Raw genomic sequence first — 19,019 nt, forward strand, 5'->3', positions numbered from 1 at the left:
GGTCCCAGCGCCAGGAGGGGGCCTGGTCCTTCCGCGATGTGTTCACCCACCGTCCTCTCCAGGCAGGTACCCACTGCACCTTCACAGGTGAGGAAACCAAGTAAACCGTCGAGCCACACATTTCGACCCCAGCTTCTTTTATTTTTTAAATTCATTTGATTGAGGTAAGAACGCTGAACATGAGGCCGACCCTCCCCCAGTTCTCAGGTGTGAGCTGTATGACTGTTGACTCAGGTAAAACCAGCAGCCACCAGACGTCCTCACCTGACTTCACTGAACCCGTAACCCACCGCCTAGACCCTGGCTTCCTGAGCAGGAGGCAGGCCGGGCCTCTGCAGCTCTGCCTACGTGGCCTGTTTCAGCTGCAGTGGGATTGACTAGAAACGGATGAACAGGAGAACCGTTGTGTCGGATGCTCATTCCAGGGAGAGCTGGGGGGTCGCAAGACTTTTCTGTTGGGTGAGACTTTCCCACCCCCCGCCCCCGTCCCTGCCTTCCAATGCAGCTGCCCCAAGGCCTTCACTGAGGCCCCCGCCCCCCCCAAATCTGGCTTCCGCTCAACACCACAGCTGGAGAAGTGGCACCTCGAGGCCCCCGACTATTTTTATGTGGCCATCTGCCTCCTGGACAGGCCTGGCCGGCCTCAGCAGGCCTGAGGAATCCCACAGCAGGTGGTGACAGCTGGGCACACCGGCCCTGCCCTTGACCATTCCGGGGATGCTGGAAATGTGGCCTGAGGACACGGAGAGGAAAAAGGATGCCTTTACCTGTCGCAGCTCAGGGCGACGTGGTGCCCGGCTTCCTCTCCATCTCTGGAGCCCTGAGGCCAGCCCTGCTCTGTCTGCCGTCACCGGGGTCTGGGTGGTGGGCTGGGAGGGGAGCCCCCAGGCGTGCGGGTCGGAAGCTCTGGCCAGCTGCGGGACTCACTGCACAGAAGGGAGGGCGCAGCGCCCAGAGAAAGCACTGGGCTCCTGCTGGTGACGAGGCCCCGGGATCCCTGCTGCAGACTGAAAACTGCCAGAGCAAAATCCAGCTCCTTTGTAGAAACTACGATCATCAGTCATCGGAGAAAGGAACCCGCATCCCCAGAGAGGAAGATGGCAGAAAGGAGAGAGGAAACGTCCAGAGTGTCCTTTTTGCACACAATTTATTCATCACACAGGAGCGGGAGACAGGAGGCCCATGGGCGGATGCAGGCTGTTGTGGAGGAGCTCGTTCAGAAACTCCCAGACTCTAAGCCGTCCTTCTTCTGACTGTAACCCGCTTCTAAGACCCCTGTCTGTTCCACATTCTCCTCCTGCTTAATCCCCCTTAGAACAGGCCAGGGAGCCCCTGGACGCAGTAAGGAAAGGGGGAAAGGGCGCTGAGTCAGAGAGAGGGCTGAGTCAAGGCATCAGGGCACTGAGGGAAAATTCCTTTTTTGGAAGCCGGGCCGCCCCTCTCCAGGAGGCCAAATCCCTGGGAAGTGATGCAGCCCTCGGTCAGTGAGAGGCAGGAGCCGCCCAGCGGAAGGTGCCGGAAAGCCATTTCCGTCCTCCTCCCTCGCTCGGGAAGGGCTTCCAGCCGAGCTCCTTGTAAGGGAAGCGCTCACAGCAGAGCCCGCGGAGCCGGTGGCAGCACCACCCACCTCCGCCAACCTCCCCCCCACCCCCCGCTGCATTTCCCCCAGAAGCCGAGCAGGAGGGGAAGGGGGGCCCTGAGATGCCTTTTTAATTTTGCTCTGTTTGAAAAAGAGGCTGTGCTCTGAGGAATGCAGTTGCAATTCCTTTACTTCTGCCCCTCCTGCCTGCGGTCCTGGGCTCCCAGCCCTGCTGCTGGGCGTGTGAAGCAGGGAATGGGTGGGAGTCAGGTCGGCATAGCAGGGGTCCGAGGGGATCCAGGCTGTGATGGGGGCGGGGGCGGGGGAGCACAAGTCTGGGCCCAGGGGTCTGACTGCAGGCGGTTCTGTGCTTCTGGGACAAGCTGTTGTGTCTCCCACTGTCCTGGGTTGTCAGCCAGGAAGGGGACAGGCCTCTGTGGCAGCGTTTCTTAGGAGGAAAACCACAGATCCGAATGGCACCTGGCTCCTGCAGGTCTCCTAGTCTAGCAGCAGCGCCCAGTTTCCCCCTGGGAGCCGCACTGCCCCCTCCCGAGCCGTGTGGTCGGGGCTCACCCCGCGTCCCTTGTGGCCTGGGGTCCCGCCTGACTCGGCCACGCCCGCCCTGCATCAGGCCCCAGTTTGGAGCAGCTTTGTTTTAAGGAAAGGTTGCCAGTGCAGCTTGATCACCTCCAAAAATTCAGATCCACAGGCTTTCAGGTCACTGGGCTCATTCAGGGCCGACATAAAACCCCACAGTAACATCTGACCCTCCTGTCTCCTGACAGACTTAAAAGTGATTGCACGTGTTAGCAGAGCATCTCTGGCTGAGTTTTGCTTCTGTGAGGTGTGCTTTTCTGACATGAAGAAGACAGGAGGAAGAAGTGCGGTATCACAGCGACTCTCTTGACTGGTTTATTGTGGAGCCGCAGGCCTCATGCTGCCCACGTCCCCCCACCCCATCCCCACCCGGGGGGCCTCCACCGCCTGGCCCCTGGCAGTGCCCTCAGGCCCCTTTTCTTTCCTGAGCAGGGGACACGTGGTGGGAACACAGCGTCTTCCAAATGTGTCCCTGGAGAGGGACCTGCGGGGTTGAGGCCAGCGGAGACTCCGCACTGTGCACCCCTATCCACTCGTGATCCCCCGGCGAGGGCGCGGGCTGGGCACCGCCCGCTCCTCTGTGTCAGCCAGCACTCGGAGCATGTAGGTGCCCGTGTGGACGAGACACTGGCCGGTCATTTGGGCGGTGTGAGACAGGAACCACAGCAGGCTCCTGCAAGAGATGGGGCGGTCGGGCGGGGTGGCGGTCCAGCCTGTGGGGCAGAGGACAGGGGTTCCCCACTCCCACCCCCACATGCACTCAGGGCCACACAGCCCACATCCCAGCACTTTCCGGCCCCAGCTCCCAGGGCACAGCCCCCCATCGCCGAGATGCGGGCGCCGGCTCCGGAGGTCTGGGTGGGACCTGGGACTCTGCGTTTCCAGCAGCTCCCCTGCCACTGGCCTTGGACCACTCATCCCCTGGCCTCTCCTGAATGTGGCCTGTCACAAAGTCACTGGAATATGCTGAGCGGGCGGCCCAGGCAGCACGGGCTCTGTCCTCCTTTGGCCGCTTGCTAACCCTGGCGGCCTTGCCGGGGCTGTGGAGCTTGTTGCTGAACTCAGTTGAGTCGGGGTGAAAGGAACCCCAGGCTGGAGGGGACTCAACACACCTGCCGTTGCGACCCTGTGACCCAGTTCGCTTAGAGCGGACAGGACACCCCGACTCGACCCTGGGCATCTGAGCCTAAGGCTGACCTGGCATTCGTGTTGTTTCAGACTAAAAAATAGCTCTAACTCAAATTCTTATTCTCTACCAAGTCCAAAGCTGAGGAATTCCACGCATTTTAAGGTCCGTCCCTTCACAAGGAACCAGGGGCTCGGCCGCACTGGTGGGGGGACCTCCATTTCTGGCGTCCCCGCGGGGCCTGGCCGGCAAAGCCTCATATCTGGGGGCCTCCTGCAGCTGCTCGCACCACCCTCAGATCCACCAGACGGTGAGAATCAGTGACAAGAAGGCTGGGTCGTCTTTCGGGAAAGATTTTGCTGAGGTGGGTTCACTTTCTTTACACTTATCTAAGTTGTAACTCTCCCGTCTCACTTGAAAACTCAAGCAATCAAGCTGTTCTTTCCTGTCTCAGCAAAAAGAGGAAGCTCACTGGGGAATGGGGGGGGGGGTCCAGATTCCAGCAGCAGGACAGTAACTGTTTTCTGGGACCGGGCCTCGGTGACTCTGGGTGGGAAAGGAGGCCAAAGGAAACCACCGTCTGCCCGCATGACCATATACCGGGCGTGCAGCCCCGTCAGAAGGACCAGCCTCATTTCCAGAATGAGGAAAGCCTCGTTCCCCACCCACACTACCCTGCCCCGTGCTTCCCTCAGGGAAGCCGTCCTGGGACAGCGGAAGGAGGGGACCAGCGCCCCAGAGAAACAGGCAGGCCCTGCCGGGGAGCTGTGCAGGGGGCATCAGGTGTCACGTGGCACCTCCTAGGCGAAATTCAAAGACTTCCTGCTCCTGTCACCCTCTCCCTGCATCCCCTCAACCCAAATCCCTTCTTTAGAGGCTCAGTGACAGATTAACGGAGGGCTGGAAGCAGGTGTATTTAGGGCCTATGCGATCAGAGAACTTGGAAGCAAACTCCTCATTTTAAAGATGATGAAACTGAGGCTCAGAGAAGTAGAGTAACCTGTTAAAGGTCACACAGCTGGCTGCTCAGAAGCAAGGCTGGGTGGGAGCCTCTGGTGCAGGGCTCACAGGCCAGGTGTCAGGAGTGTTCCTGGTGCACATAGAGAATTTGTTCAAACTGTTTTGGGGTACAGATCGGGACCTGTCTCCTCCAGGCCTGGCCTGTGGGGTAGGGGTGCCCTGGCAGTGTGTGGAGATGGGCAAGGCCAGCGCCTCCTGCCCACCAGGTTCAAGTTCCGTAACACAGAACTACGTGTGCGAGTCCTCATCCAGGTTTGGGGGCTAATCTGTACAAACCAGGTCAGAATCTCCCTGGCTCTGGTTTTAGCTGTCATTGCTGAGAAATAAGGTTTTTAAATGCACAGCTCTAGCTTTTAAAAGGAATTTGGTTCTTCTTTCTATTTATTATTTAGGTTGTTATTTAGGTTTTCTTTCCATTTCGTATTTATTGGTCTTTGGAGAAAACTATGTATTTTGGCTCAAGTTTTGTTTTCTGAGTAAGTCTGTGGCGTAAGAGTTTTTATTACAACACGAGTGAGAGGCCGGGGCTCGAGGGGCTGGGGACGGGCTGCCCACCATGTCCAGACTCTCTGGTCCCCAAGTCTGTTACCTCAGCAGGGCCTTGAGCCCCGGGCACCGGATGTCGTAGGACACCGAATACATCTCGTACATAGTGGCTTTCACGTTGAGGCAGCCGATGACATCCTTGGGGTTCAGCTTGTACAAGTCGAAGGTTACTCTCGCGATCCCCTGTCTCTTTGGCGGCTGGCGGGCTGGGATGTAGGTACCACCCTAGAGCCGTGGAGGAAGAGAGCCTGCAGCACTGGCCCCGCTGTGACCAACAAATCCTGTGCCTCTGGTTTTAGGCTGGTTTCAGCTGTCCTGTCAGCTTAAAATCTGTGACTAAGCCGCTAACTATTCGAGGAATGTTTTCAGCAGCAGTGTGTTTATGTTGCCATGGGGTCCAAACCCATAAGAAAGTGCCCTCCTCCAAGCTGCTCTGTTCAGTGACTGGAGATGAGTATGATTCGGCTTCAGGGTCCAGGGGTCAGTGGACAGTTGTGCCGGTGACTTGAGGTGGAAATGCACTCACCCTGGTCACCTAGGGCCACACGGCCGCCTGCTGACGACTGTGCCACAGCCCGCCTGACGGCCAGCGGGCACGCTATTCCCGCCGTATGAGAGGCACCATGGAAAGTGCCAGAATCCACGGCTAAGCCAGGGCTGGTGGCGTGTGATAAATCGTGGGCTCCCCTGATTTCTAGTTCCTGACCTGGAGGAAGGTTGGCCTCTTGGGGACACTAGTGGGACCTACTCTCGGTCTACCTGAGACCCTTGTGGTTGGGAAAGAAGGTCAGAGACCTCTATAAATCCCAGGTTTATAAACAGTCTTCCCACAGAAGCTTTGAGAAGAAACAAGAGAGAACAAAACTGTCCCAGGTACACATCCCAGGTATATGTCCCAGGCACACGTCCTGGTGGGTTTGCTGCAACATGGTCCTGCAGTGTCCAGGATTCAAATAGAGGTACAACTTTCATGAACCTTAGGTGTTGGGAGTAGTTGAGGCTGTGAGTGTTAACTTCTCTGACAAAAATCTACTAAATTTGAATTTAAACCATAAATTCCCCTAAAAGCACCCAAACCCTTCTTGCTGGAGCCCCTCTTCTCTTCCCGCCACCCCCCCCACCGCCCACTTGGACACACGATGGTTGCAGCCCATCGACTAAGGCACCGAGGTCCTGCTGCCTTGGAGGGGGTGTGTCTGTCATTTAGGAAACGTTAGTAAAAATTAAGATTACAGAATCAAGAGGTGAGTTCCACCTGAGCCCCTGACACAGCTCCTCTCTGACGCATGAAAGTTTTAATCTCACTCCCCCAACATCCTTGGTCTTGAGTCAAAATCGAGATGCCTCCCCAAACTCGGGACCTAACAGGGGGTATGGTTTCCATCATCTGGACCCAGGAGACCCCTGAAGATGCTCTGAGGACCTGCTCCCCACGGGACAGGCTCCAAAGCTTTGGATTGAGGAAGGGAGACCCCTGGCGGCTACTTCTTGGAAGTTCTGGCCAAGTCAAGTCAAGTAGCCTCACCTAGAAACCCCTACAAGTGGGGCAGGACTTACGATCCCTGCAGGAAGGAGGTCCAGACGCCTAAGACCCCGCATAAGACTCACGTCAACCAGGCTGTTACCAGACAAAGAAGCCTCCTCCCACCCCGAGAACCACCATATCGGTGCCACTCTCGTCCACAGCCTCCTGTCACCACCCTGACCCCCAGCTCAGTGCCCACCACGCGGGGGCTTCAACCTGTCACATGGCAACTGACTCCCCCACTAAGTAAAAGAGAATTTCACTCGCAAAACAAACAGAACAGACCCTTTCCTTCTGAATTAGTTTCCTGGGGCTGCTGGGACCAATGGCCACAAGCTGAGTGGCTGAAAGCAACACAGACTCATGCTCTGACAGTTCTGGGGGTTGGAGGTCCTGAGTGAGCCGCAGGCTGTCCTGCTGGGGCTGCCGTCCCGGCTCCAGGGTGCCTCTGTCCCTCGGCCCGTGGCCCATCTTCCAGTCACTCCTCTCTCTGCTTCCGCCCTCGCTGACCCTTCTGTGTCCCCCTTACAAGGACCCTGTGATGACACTGCCCCACCAGGCAATCCAGGATCATCACCCCATGCCAAGTCCCCTTTGCCACGTAAAGTGACACGTTCCTGGGTTCTGGGGATGAGGACGTGGGTCATGGGGGCCGGAGAGAGGGACGAGCTGGGTCACGAGCATCAGTGAATAAACTCCGTCCACTGATGCTTCCTCCCCGGGTCTCTGTAAACTACACTCCAGCTTGCGTGGTTTGGGACTCAGCAGTCCCTAAAGCCTCAGGGGGGCAGCTTGAGGCCAGGTGCTCAGGAGAGAGCTTTGGGCAGCTGTCCTCCCAGCGTCCAGCAGAGCTGGGGTCACTGTCTGCCCACAGCAGAGACGCCAGCTTCCCTGCCTGCTTCCCTCTCTGGATCCTGGTTTCCATAAAACGTTGGATTCTGAGGATTTCCCTTTCTTGAAGGTCAGTTAGGCATATAAAAAGATGTCTGAATATTTTGCTTTACATTTTTAGGTGCTTTATGGTGGGAGTGTTTTCCAAGATATATAACCTATAGTTTTCTCAGAAATAAAACCCTTTATTCTACCTCTTTGCTTGCCTAAATCACTGTGTTTACACCTACACACCCCTCCCTAATTTTACCAGTTGTGTCAGCTCGCCATCTCCTGAGGTCACAGACAGTGAGTGGTCACAGGTCATATCCACACACTCTAACCGGATCTGCAGCCCCTCACTGGCCAAAGCCTGACCCTCAGAATTACTGGCTCTAAATCACATAGTCCAGGTTCATAAAGATGCCAAGTTTCCTAGAAACAGTTGAAAGCATCCCTGGAGGGTAGGAGATCCAGTTATCAGGTGAACACAAAGGAAGTATTTGGAAAGTGGGCCAGTCAACCCCAAAGTGGGGACCACACTTCCATAGGTGAGAAGCCTTCCCAGAAGCTGCCCAGACAACACACTTACCGGTGTCCACTTCTGTCCCTTCTCCAGGACCATGAGGTGCGTGTTGTCCCCCAGGGTCTGGAAGAATGCCTCCGTGTCCACCACGGTGCCGTCCTCCTCCAACACCAACGTGACCAGTCCGCTGGCAATAACCAGGGCATCCAGGGTCTAGGTTAGAACACACCAGCGTCATGGGGTGAAGTGAGAGACTCCGTTTGGACCCATCCATGGCATCAACTAAATCATGGTTCCAGAAGTGTTGGCCGATTTTGAGGGTTTTAAATGGTAAAGATGTACCTTACCTGGTGTCTATGACTCAGCCTTTGCTTGGAAAAGAGAAGTTAAAAAATCAAACGGACCTAACTTCTTCAGAGGTTTCAACGACGTGAGATAAGGGGTTACACTGAATAATATTCAGTTTCTAAAATGTCCTGCTTATTTGGACAAATAAAAAGAACGACCCTGTATCTGTGATACTTAAAGAGCCGACATCTCTGTCGCTTCAGAGACAGCATGTTGGATTCTCATTTCTCGTCTCCTATGAGTCTATGATTCTTCTTTATCTGGCTGTTTTAGATTAAGGACAATTCGTCCCTGGCCTTTATAACCAAAACCAGATTTCTACAGTTGCTGCCTCCTATATTCCCCCTGTCAAAGAACCAAAGCCACATTATCAATTGATGGCTACTTTGAAGGTTTTTGTCTCTGTACCTAAGTCTTTTATGGGACAGGGACACAGCAATATTCCCTTTAATGTCAGAAGGCTCCCCCAGACCCTCTGAGGCCAGGACACAGACCCTCTGTCTTGCACTGGCTTGTTCCTGGGACCCATGTGGGCTGGTGGGGGTACCTTGGTGAGGAGCTCCTGCAGGCTGCTGGCGGTCACCCCTCGGCGGCTGCTCCTGTCATGGTTGGAGACCCGGAAGGGGCGAGCGGGATGCATGAGGGGTGTGAGCAGCACCTTCTTCGTCTGTGACCCCATAAACGTCAGGGGCCTAGAAATGGAGGGAAAAGTAAAAACAAATTGATGTTACTTTATTTATTTATTTATTTTTTTGCGGTATGCGGGCCTCTCACTGTTGTGGCCTCTCCCGTTGCGGAGCACAGGCTCTGGACGCGCAGGCTCAGCGGCCACGGCTCACGGGCCCAGCCGCTCCACGGCATGTGGGATCTTCCCGGACCGGGGTACGAACCTGTGTCCCCTGCATCGGCAGGCAGACTCTCAACCACTGCGCCATCAGGGAAGCCCAAATTGATGTTACTTTAAAGCAGAGTCTTTAAAGAGAGGTTTGAAGCACACAGAAATAAGACAAGCTTAACATTTGCACCTAAAAGAAAGGAAGCCAATGGTTGGGGATGATTAAAAATTGTGTACCTGACATCCAAGGAACAAATACATAAAATTAAAAAATACAATCATCGTTACACCCATTTTTACCAGAACATTCAAAGCCCTTGCAGTAACTGTTTGAGAAGGAAAGGTAAGGTCATCAAAAGAGAAATAACAATTATATTCTGCAAACATGGGTTTTAGAGCTGAAAAATCTAAGAAAATGATTTCTCCAGGCCGTGTAGTAACCGAACAGAGTTAAAGAATTAGGCACACACACAAATAGTTACATATCTGTACAATACAACAAAGCCAGAAATGTAAAAGCCAGATAGTGTTCACTATAGCAATAAACCATTTTTTTGAAATTAGGATAAATGAGGAACAGCAGAACCCTGTAATCACTGCGGCTGGAAAACCAACCACTTCAGATTGTATGTCTGTCATGTGGCACTTTGGAGTGAGTTCCACATTTATCAAAGAATTAATTTAACAATTCACCACAAAAAAAGAACTAACATAGGAAAAGAAAACAACGTAGGAAAACCAAATCAAGACAATTTTCTGAGAAAAAAATCCCCAACCCTTGATTATTAAAGTTTTGTTACCTAGCAAATACTAAAAAGTAATAAAGTGAAGGATAAATTAAAAACAGCTGATAAGTAGTAACTTTAGTAGTTTTTTTTTTAACATACACATATTTTGCTTTATATGTATTAACTCAATCCTCAAAAAACCTAGTTTTCTCAATTTACAGGTGAAGAAACTCAGACCAGAGAGCGGCCCCACAGGTCAGAGCTGGGATTTAGACCAGGCACCTGGTCTCTGCCTCAGAAAGGTGATCTAGATGCCACAGGCTAAGAAGGAATAAGAAAAGCCTGCATATCATGAAGAGGTGAAGATTTCACAACAATCAAAGAAATGCAGAACCACCTTTGACACCAGTGCTCTTAAACCCACATGGAAGAAGTTGTCTAAATAACTCTGGAGGGAACCAGATGCGCCTTGTTGGTGGGGAAGAAGGGGGTTCTCAGTCTCTGTGGCGACCAGTCTGGTACTGAGGGAGGAGCTCCACCCTAGACAGTGGATGTTTTTATATCAGGAATGTATCTGTAGAGAAATTATTCCCAATATAAACAGAGATCAGCAGTGTCCCAGGTCCTGCTTTGTGCTGGCCACTGTGATAAATGTTGGACACTCAATCTCCTCAGACCCCGAGGGACTAGCACCTGTCATGGCACTGTCCCCCAACCCTGAACAGCGCTCAAATAGGTGGTGACTATTTGGACAAATCCTTGTTCAGTGACAATCAGGAGAATGAAACAAAGGGCTTTATTTTGGGGGACAACCTTGAAGAAGATACAAAGTGAGGACATCACTGCTTTCTGACACTTATAGCAGTTTGTCTAGAGTAACTCTACGAAGGTTAAAATTCTAGGAATACCTGCTCTGTTTGCCAGTGTAGGCCACCTGCATATATATATACTATATATACACACACCTGCATCTATATACATATATATATATATATATATATATATATATATATATAATCTCACACACACAGTCATTTATCTATCTATGCTTTATTTCTCCAACTAGACTGGACTTTCCTTATGGACAAAGGTGACAACCTGGACTTGCGACTGGCATCTGAAGTGCGGGGGGCGGGCGGGGGGCAGTCTTGTGGGGCTGAGCCCTCACCCTGTGGAATCTGATGCCGTCTCTGGGTAGATGGTGCCAGAACTGAGTTCAGGGACTTCCCTGGTGGTCCAGTGGTAAAGAATCTGCCTTCCCTGGACACCCTGCCAGAGACTGAGAAATGCTTGGTGCTGTGTGGGAAGCCCCTCCCCCATCCTTACATGCTAGAATTGGTGTCACAACCTCTTTACCTAGATTGTCAGCAAGAATTTGGTGTGACACATATTTAGCCGGCATCGGGCTTGTGCCTCATGACTGCAGGCATCCGAGCACCTGCCAGAGCCAGCAACGTGCTGGCTTTTTATACATTTATTTATTTATTTTTATTTTTGGCTGCATTGCGTCTTCGTTGCTGCACACTGGCTTTCTCTAGCTGCGGTAAGCGGGGACTCCTCTTCATTGTGGTGCACGGGCTTCTCATTGCGGTGGCTTCTCTTGTTATGGGGCGTGGTCTCTAGGTGTGTGGGCTTCATAGTTGTGGCTCACGGGCTCAGTAGTTATGGCTCTCGGGCTCTAGAGAGCAGGCTCAGTAGTTGTGGCACACAGGCTTAGCTGCTCCACGGCATGTGGGATCTTCCCAGACCAGGGCTCAAACCCGTGTCCCCTGTATTGGCAGGTGGATTCTTAACCACTGTGCCACCAGGGAAGCCCTGTGCTGGCTTTTTTAATATATTAACTAATTTCATCAAAACCTTACAAGGAAAGTATTACCCCATTTCTCAGGTGAGAAAACTGAGGCTCAGAGTGGTTTCTCAAGGTCACCCAGTTAATAAGGAATCTCTCTGAACTTCAAGTCCCAAGCAGTAAACATTGGCCAGAGCCAGTGAAGAAGAGCTGTGGGCTGGGAGGACACCCACAGCTCCTCTCCAGGGTCACCACCCAGCCTGTGGCCAGCGTGGCAGCTGCAAGGGGACTATGCCTAGCCAGTGGTCCCCACACGGCTCTCCCACCAGAATTAGAGCAGCCCAGCGAGGGAGACCAGGGCTGAACCAACCCTGTGGAGGGCCTGGCACATGGCCGCCAGACCTCTGCCCCAGTTCCAGTGAGTTACACAGGCTCCTCATTACACAACACGACAACCAGGGGCCCATGTTCTGCTGGGCTGACACTCAGAGCCCTCCCTGGCAACCCGGTGGACAAGGCAGCGAGGATTATCCACACAATGCTTCACAGCTGGGACCTGGCTCTGTTCTCAACCTGATCATAGCATCATAGGAAACTTGAACACACGGTGAGGAGAAAAGAAAGGTACCAGCACACTGCCTGACCAGGCCAAAGGCGAGCATCGCAGCTGAGTACCAGGGAGGCTCAGGGCGTGGAGGGAGGGATCGTCAGAGTCGGGGGTGGGGGTGGGGAGGTTGCCCACTGGTGAAACCCTCTTCTGGTGCGGGGAGCCCGGGGCCTGCCAGCAAGAGCCTCCCTCTCCCCAGAGCAGGGAGTCATTCCTTTGTCCCCGAGTAAAAGACAGGCTAGGGCCAACCATAGAAGTGGGAGGGTGGGAGGACAAAGTTCACGTCTTGGAACCTGGACCCAGGCCCTGTGGGGGGTCAATGGCATGCCCTGGGCTGAACAGCTCTGACCCAGTTAGTCTGGTCTGTATCTTCTCATCGCCACCTTTGCGAGCCCCCAGGTGATCCACTGACCTAGCTCCGCCCACCACAAAGCCCTCATAGTCTTTTAACTTCTGACCAGATTAAGTGCTGGCAGTCACTCCCGGGGCCTTCCCTCCTCACTGCCCTGAGATAGCCGATCTCAATAAAGAAGGAAGTCCAGTTGTTGCTGTTCTTACGCCGTACGTTTCCCAACAGAGAACTGGGTCACTGTTGGAGAAAAGGCTTAGGAGCCACCTAAAAAGGCCCTGCAGGCGTGAGCCATTCTTTCCAAGGAACAGGATGAGTGATTTGATGTGCTGAATTATATATAATCAAGACTACCTTATAGATGATGTAAAAAGGGGTTAAATGCTATCTTAGGTACACTAAATATACTACGTCTGATTACTCTGCTCCAGCGAAAGGAACAGCAGGGACAACCAGGTACAAGAACAAAGCAACATATTAATCCAGCTCAATTCTGGTCCTCTTAATGGGGTCATTTATGTCACTGGACACTAGACCAAGGCTGAAAATGTGTTGCTATTCCCCCTGAATGCTGTACGACATCGAAGTGGTCACAGGAGCACTAAGAAGAATTAGAATCCAGCTTTTGGCAACCCCTCATGCTGGCCGCCCTCTCATCCCTGGGAACGTGCAGGCAATCACACAAAACAGGAAGGGAAATGGCTCAGTACACGGAAAAAAAAAAAACCAAGGAAACAGGCTCTTCAAGGAAATCGATTGGGGAAATCAAGACGATAAGAAAAGTCAGACTTCACAGAACATTCTGGAAAATTGTGAGGGTGTGTATCTCCCAGAAGTGAAGGAACAGGGAAGTCTCTATATTTTTCCTGGAGGGAGTGAGAAGTCCTCAACTCGTAGAGTAGGAAATAAAGCAACAGGCACAGACTGACAGTGGACGTGAACCCCGCTGCAGTGGAACAAAGCTGGCCCACAGGTCCCAAGAAGGCGTCTTTCTAGGCCACCTTCTGGACTGATGTTTGTTCTGAAAGCGCTGGAGGAGAAAAGCAGGCCCAGGAACAGGCTGTCAGGTGGACAAGTAGGGCCCACGTGAAGAGATAAAGCTCAGACAGAGCTCTGTGCCCAAAGCCGGGTGACAAGGACAGTGCAGGGAAGGGAAGTGTGACCCCAGCCATGGGAATGCAGAGAAGGGGCAGGCCTTGGAAAGCATCCATCAGGCTTGGCGGGGCCTCCGAGAGCTGCAGGGATAGTGGCTGAGGGACAGTCTCGGGGGTGGTGGGGTCTCACCGCGGCAGGAAGCAGAGGAGTTTTGGCCCCTGCGAGGCCTCCTGCTCCCCAGCGGGCCCGGCTCATGGGACACGTGGGCCCCACTGGGAGCCCCATGGCGGGCAGCTCCTGGCTGTGCCTTGACCCACCCAGCAAAATGCTTGGCTAGAAAGCATATCCAATACATGACCGTGAAGTCTTTGAACACTTTGAATATTATTAAAATAAGAGTTTAGACCACGAAGGAGTAAGCATCAGTAACCTGAGTGATCGACTTGTAGAAAAGTCAATTCCTTGCTTGCATCACTAACAAGACTGGTCAAATTTGTACTGAATGGGCAGCTATTCAAAACCTAGAGTTCCTTGTTCAAGGAAAGAGGTACTAAATAGCTACAAAAGCAGCTACTTTGCACAAAGTATAAAGGAGATCAGCTCTGTAACAGCCTCAGGGTCAGTGTGAATGTTATCAAAGCCAGAACACAAAGTCAGAGCAGGCTTCCTCTGTGGCAACACACACCCTGTGGACACCCTGGGTGTCCAGAGCTGAGCCAGGAGACCTTGGGCTGCAGCTGCTGGGTCTGCAGCCTGGACTTGGCTTTAAAGAAGGCAGAAGACAAAAGTTTTCCTTTCAGCAAGTGTTACAGATGGTGCAGAAGCAGGTGGGGTCCCAAGAATTAGAGCAGCTCAGTTCTCAAGCAGGAACCCAATGACGGCGAGTCCCCACAGGTGGTCCCTAGCTCCCTCCCAGAGCCCTGCACTCAGGGCTGTCTGAGCAGGTCAGTCCTTCTCCATGTGCTCATCTGCCAACATTTCAGAAGCAAGTCGCTTCCACCTCACACAGAGACGTTTTGGGTTTGGGATTGTGCTGTAGGGTTAGGTACAAAGGCAGGGGCAGCCTTACTTCTTCAGGCCTCGTCTCCTCCCGCTGCAGGCCACACCAGCCAGGGCTTAGGGCCCCCTCACAGTCCTTACAACTTGGCCCACCAGCTCAGTGCTGGGAGGGCCTCGGAGAGGTCCATGGGAGAAAAGTTTGGAGGATGCATTACAAACTGTCAGCATTTACTACCCTCGGGAGTGGGACTGGGGGGCGAGTGAAGCTGGAGGCAGAGGAAGAAACCAAGGGTCTTCCCCTTAGGCCTAAGCCACATCAGTGAAGATGCATGAAAGTGTCTGTTTCTCACCTTCCTGGGGTCCTGTTTTTAAAGAGAAAGCCCAAGCGGCAGACAGCGCCCCCTTCCATCTTGGCGGCTCTCTCTAACCTTGGGCCTGGCACAGATCCCCCTTTAAAGACCCAGGTTCAGAAGCTTACAGATCACACTCCCCTCCCTCTCACCCACCCCATCCCTCCAGCCCAGTCACCTCAGAAAACCTGCATTTTAAAGAACTCAAGGAGATCTTCAGAGAAGCAGGATTCCTCCCCCAAGTCTGTAAAGTTACTGCCACCCAAAATCTTTAGGATTTTACAGACAAGGATTGGTTTGGGTTTCCTGGGTGTGAAGATGAACCCAAGAATGGAAAAAACGTGATGCAGGGCCTGGATCACGGGCGCGTGGACCGGGAGAGGAGGCGGCGGGCGTCCGCGGGCCCCTCTACCTCTCTCCGCCCCCCAAAGCGTCACCACTTCTCCCCAAACTCCTCCTTACAAACCTGGGGGCTCAGTCAGCACGGTCAGGGAGCGTCCAGGCCCGGGCGCGCCCCGGTTAGCCCACCACGCTCGGAGCCGGAGCCCGCGCGGCCCTGAGGGTCAGCTGGCCGCCTGGAGGCCGCCCAGCGTCCCCACCAACGCCCCTCGTCTCGCCCCAGCTCGCATCGCGGTCCGGGACCCCGAGAAGCCTGGCCGCGCGCGCGCCCGGGCCTCCAGGGACGGGCCCCGTCTGCACCCGCGGCGGTCGCGGCTACAAACGCAGCCGCTCCGCACTCACCACGGTCACCTGTTCCGCGGACGCCCGCGCACCTCGGGAGCCACACCTGGCGCTGGCGGCCGGCCGGAGGCGGGGAAGGGATCGCGCGCGGGCTCCGGCTGGGCGCCTGGGCGCAGGGGCCGCGGGGGTGGGGGAGCGCAGGGAGAGCGGGGCGCACGAGGACAAGGGGCGCCGCGGTGAGAGGCGCAGGGGGCGCAGGAGGACCGGGGCGCAGGGGGACGAAGGGGGCAGGGGGATGCGGAGCTCGCGGGGACAAGGGGCGCCTGGGGCGCAGGGGGCCGAGAGGGGGCGGGGAAACGAGGGGCCCGAGAGCGGCGGGGTCGCAGGCCCGCGGGGCACTAGCCTGAGGAGGGCTCCGGCGCAGTCCCGGGCCATATCCATCGCTCGGGTCGCTGGGGGCCGGCCTCCCCGGGCGCAGCCTCTTAAAGAGCCGCTGCCGGCCCCGCCCGCGTCCACGCCCCTTGGGCTGCGGACACCGCGGAGGACGGCAGTCGCCACGACCCGGAGCCCAGCAGCTCCGCGAGCTATAGGGGGTCGCCGGTCGGCCTGTCGGAGGTTGGGGCAGTCGGGGACACCACCACGCTGGCAGCGTGGCCTCGGCTGTGGAAAGGCGGGTGTGGCCCCAGGATTCGGGAGACCGTGGGGTGGGATGCACGCAGGTCCCCCAGGGCCGCGCCAGCCGCTGCCTTTGGGGCGAGGACCCGCCCTCAGGGCGGACCCGCCCTCAGGTCCAACCCGCCAGGCTGTCTCGCGGCCGGGACAGGGGATAGAGGAGGTGAAGGACCCCGGGGACTTCACAATCCTTTAGCTACAGGGACGGGACTTTCTCAGAGTAAGGAAGGCGAGAGAAACACCGAGCCAGGGCGAGGGGGTAACCCGGGTCCTACTTGCATGGCCCTCTGAATGGGAAGATGCAATAGCGCCTGTTCAGACCCCAGAAGGGGCGGAGCTGTCAGGGATTCCATAGCTCTTAATTGCGAACTTGGAGCGGACTCTGTTGAGCGGGTTAAGGAGTGGGGTGGTCTCCCAACCCTGGCGCTTTAAAAGGGGTAAACCGGGATGAAAGCGTCCAGCGCCGCCCTGCACGCAGGGTGACTGGCCCTCGCCTTGTCAGCCTGCTGCCCGTGCTGCTGCGAGGAGCCGGTTTCCAAAGAGCTGTGACCTGACCTCTGCCTCAGTCCGGGACTCACTTGACCAGCACAGCAGGCCCTTCTACCCGCTCCCCCTCCCTTTAGTCACAGAGACAAACACATGTCTTGCTCTGAGGGTCACTGGTGTCACCGAGATGAGGGTGGAGCCAAAAGCAATTTCCTTCCAGAGTCCTGGACTCCACAGGGCCTTCCGAGCCCCAGCCCCAGGCAAGGTGGTTCCTGCCCAGAGCCCCGGGGCTGGACTGGGCCTCAGCTGCCCCTCCCCCGACCCACTGCCGTGGTCTGAATGTTTGTGTCCACCCCACACTCATATTGAAACCCTAATGCCCAGGGTGATAGCACTAGAAGGTGGGCTTTGGGAGGTGCTTAGATTGTGAGGCCGGGGCCCCCATGGATGGGGTTAATGTTCTTATAAAAGAGGGTCCAGAGAGCTCCCTCACCCCTTCTGCCACATGAGGACACAGGGAGAGGATGGCCAGCCATGAACCAGGAGGAGGTGTCACTAGAACCCGGCCCTGCTGGCCCCTGATCTGGGACTTCCAGCCTCCAGAACCATGGGCAGTAAATCTCGGCCATTCATAATAAGCCACCCTGTATACAGCATTCTGTCAGAGCAGCCCTACCAGACTAGACACGCAGTTTGACAAATGAGAAAGTGGGTCCAGTCAATTCAACTCCCCTCTTTAAAAACTTTTTATTGTAAAAAATTTCAAATATAAAGACATATAGGGGGGCCTCCCTGGTGGCGCAGTGGTTGAGAGTCCGCCTGCCGATTCAGGGGACACGGGTTCGTGCCCCGGTCCGGGAAGATCCCACATGCCGCGGAGCGGCTGGGCCCGTGAGCCGTGGTCGCTGAGGCTGGGCGTCCGGAGCCTGTGCTCTGCAACGGGAGAGGCCACAACAGTGAGAGGCCCGCGTACCGCAAAAAAAAAAAAAAAAAAAAGACATATAGGGACTTCCCTGGTGGCATAGTGGTTAAGAATCCACCTGCCAATGCAGGGAACATGGGTTTGATCCCTGGTCCGGGAAGATCCCACATGCCGTGGAGGAACTAAGCCCATGCGCCACAACTACTGAGCCTGTGCTCTAGGGCCCACATGCCAACTACTGAGCCCACGTGCCACAACTACTGAAGCACGTGCGCCTAGAGCCCATGCTCCGCAACAAGAGAAGCCACCGCAATGAGAAGCCCGCGCACCACAACCAAGAGTAGCCCCCACTCCCTGCAACTAGAGAAAGCCCGCAAGCAGCAACGAAGACCCAATGCAGCCAAAAATAAATAAAATTTTAAAAAACCTTTAAAAAAATATAAAGACATATAGAAAGAACATGCCATGAGCATCCTTATACCCATTGCCTGGATTCAATCACCATTAACATTTTGACATATTTGCTTGTTTTTTTAATCTGTATTTTTATTTGAACCCCTTCACATCAAATCCTTCAACCTGCATCTCTGAAGAAACCAGAACGTTGTCACACACACCATAGTGACGTCACCTCTCCTAATGAAATAAAAGTGACTCCTAGCCACACCTGTTCATCCACGTGGTAGCAGTGGTCGCGATTTCATTCCTTTCTAAGGCTGAATAACACCTCACTTTGCGGATGGACCACATTCCGTTTATTCATCAGCCATTGATGGACACTTGGGTAGCCTCCCTCTCCTGGCCACTGTGAATAGTGCCACTGTGAACACCAGTGTACAGATATGCCATCATGTTTTTTAAAAATAGAAAACCAGGGTGGCCCAGACCTTTTCCTTCCTTTTCTGCACTGGTCTTGCTGCCAACCAGAAATCTGTCAGAGCTGGTGCAAGACCAGGACACACCCATGCCAGCTTTGAGCCATGGCAGTGACCAGGGTGAGCAGAAGCTGAGGCTTTTCTCGAAGCTGAGAGACAGCAAAGGCCATCCGTGTGCCCAGGGATGAGACTCTGGACGGCTGGGAGTGGCGGCTCCAACCCTCTTGCCCCACATGTCCACTCTGGCCCCATTTGGCTCCACATGTGGCGTCCCCGCCAAGGTGGGGGAGGGGGGACCTGCCACCAGCCGCCTGGTGGCAGTAAACAGCTCTTCCTCTGGCCACCAACCCGGCCGCCTGGGCATCTGGCTGCTGCTCTGCCTGCTGTCCTGTCGACCGCCGCCCGCCCCCCACCCCCGCCCCGGCCCTTGGACCCCCGTCCCACAGCCTAGGCTTTGCATGAATACTCTCCAGCCAAGGCTGCCAACGGGCAGA

General features: G+C 54.8%; 2 protein-coding genes across 8 annotated transcripts in view; both read right to left on the bottom strand.

The window, feature by feature from the left end:
- Positions 1-553: 553 nt before the first annotated feature.
- CIDEA (cell death inducing DFFA like effector a) lies at positions 554-16,061 on the bottom strand. Of its 3 annotated transcripts, none has more exons than XM_089894931.1 (5): positions 15,356-15,964; positions 8,685-8,829; positions 7,856-8,002; positions 4,912-5,093; positions 554-2,849 (listed from the first exon to the last, which is right to left on the bottom strand). In XM_089894931.1, exons 2-5 carry the CDS (start codon positions 8,814-8,816, stop codon positions 2,702-2,704), a joined length of 609 nt encoding a protein of 202 aa, XP_089751057.1. In that variant the 5' UTR covers positions 8,817-8,829; positions 15,356-15,964; the 3' UTR covers positions 554-2,701. The 3 variants fall into 3 exon arrangements, with proteins under 3 accessions (XP_089751057.1, XP_089751058.1, XP_022407107.3); XM_089894932.1 differs by lacking the exon at positions 15,356-15,964 and adding an exon at positions 9,028-10,746; XM_022551399.3 differs by lacking the exon at positions 15,356-15,964 and adding an exon at positions 15,974-16,061 and having other exon boundaries at positions 555-2,849.
- Positions 16,062-17,450: 1,389 nt separating this feature from the next.
- Positions 17,451-19,019, bottom strand: part of IMPA2 (inositol monophosphatase 2) — a 31,864-nt gene continuing 30,295 nt past the window's right edge. For all 5 annotated transcript variants that reach the window (XM_089894929.1, XM_089894924.1, XM_089894925.1 and 2 more), the window contains one exon: positions 17,451-17,661. In XM_089894929.1, coding sequence (XP_089751055.1) covers positions 17,556-17,661 — 106 coding nt within the window. In that variant the 3' untranslated portion in view covers positions 17,451-17,555. The remainder of the gene's footprint in view (positions 17,662-19,019) is intronic.

This window comes from Delphinapterus leucas, chromosome 14, assembly GCF_059928025.1.
Source record: "Delphinapterus leucas isolate spDelLeu-1000000601 "Yukka" chromosome 14, BTC_Dleu_Yukka2, whole genome shotgun sequence".
NCBI classification, from domain to species: Eukaryota; Metazoa; Chordata; class Mammalia; order Artiodactyla; family Monodontidae; genus Delphinapterus; species Delphinapterus leucas.

Coding starts and splice junctions, on each gene's coding strand:
- CIDEA (XM_022551399.3), bottom strand. CDS start 16,011: ATGGATATGGCCCGGGACTGCGCCGGAGCCCTCCTCAG. Junction 5,094..7,855: donor AGGGACAGAAGTGGACACCG/GTAAGTGTGTTG, acceptor CCACGGCTCTAG/GGTGGTACCTACATCCCAGC. Junction 2,850..4,911: donor GGGCTCAAGGCCCTGCTGAG/GTAACAGACTTG, acceptor CATCTCTTGCAG/GAGCCTGCTGTGGTTCCTGT.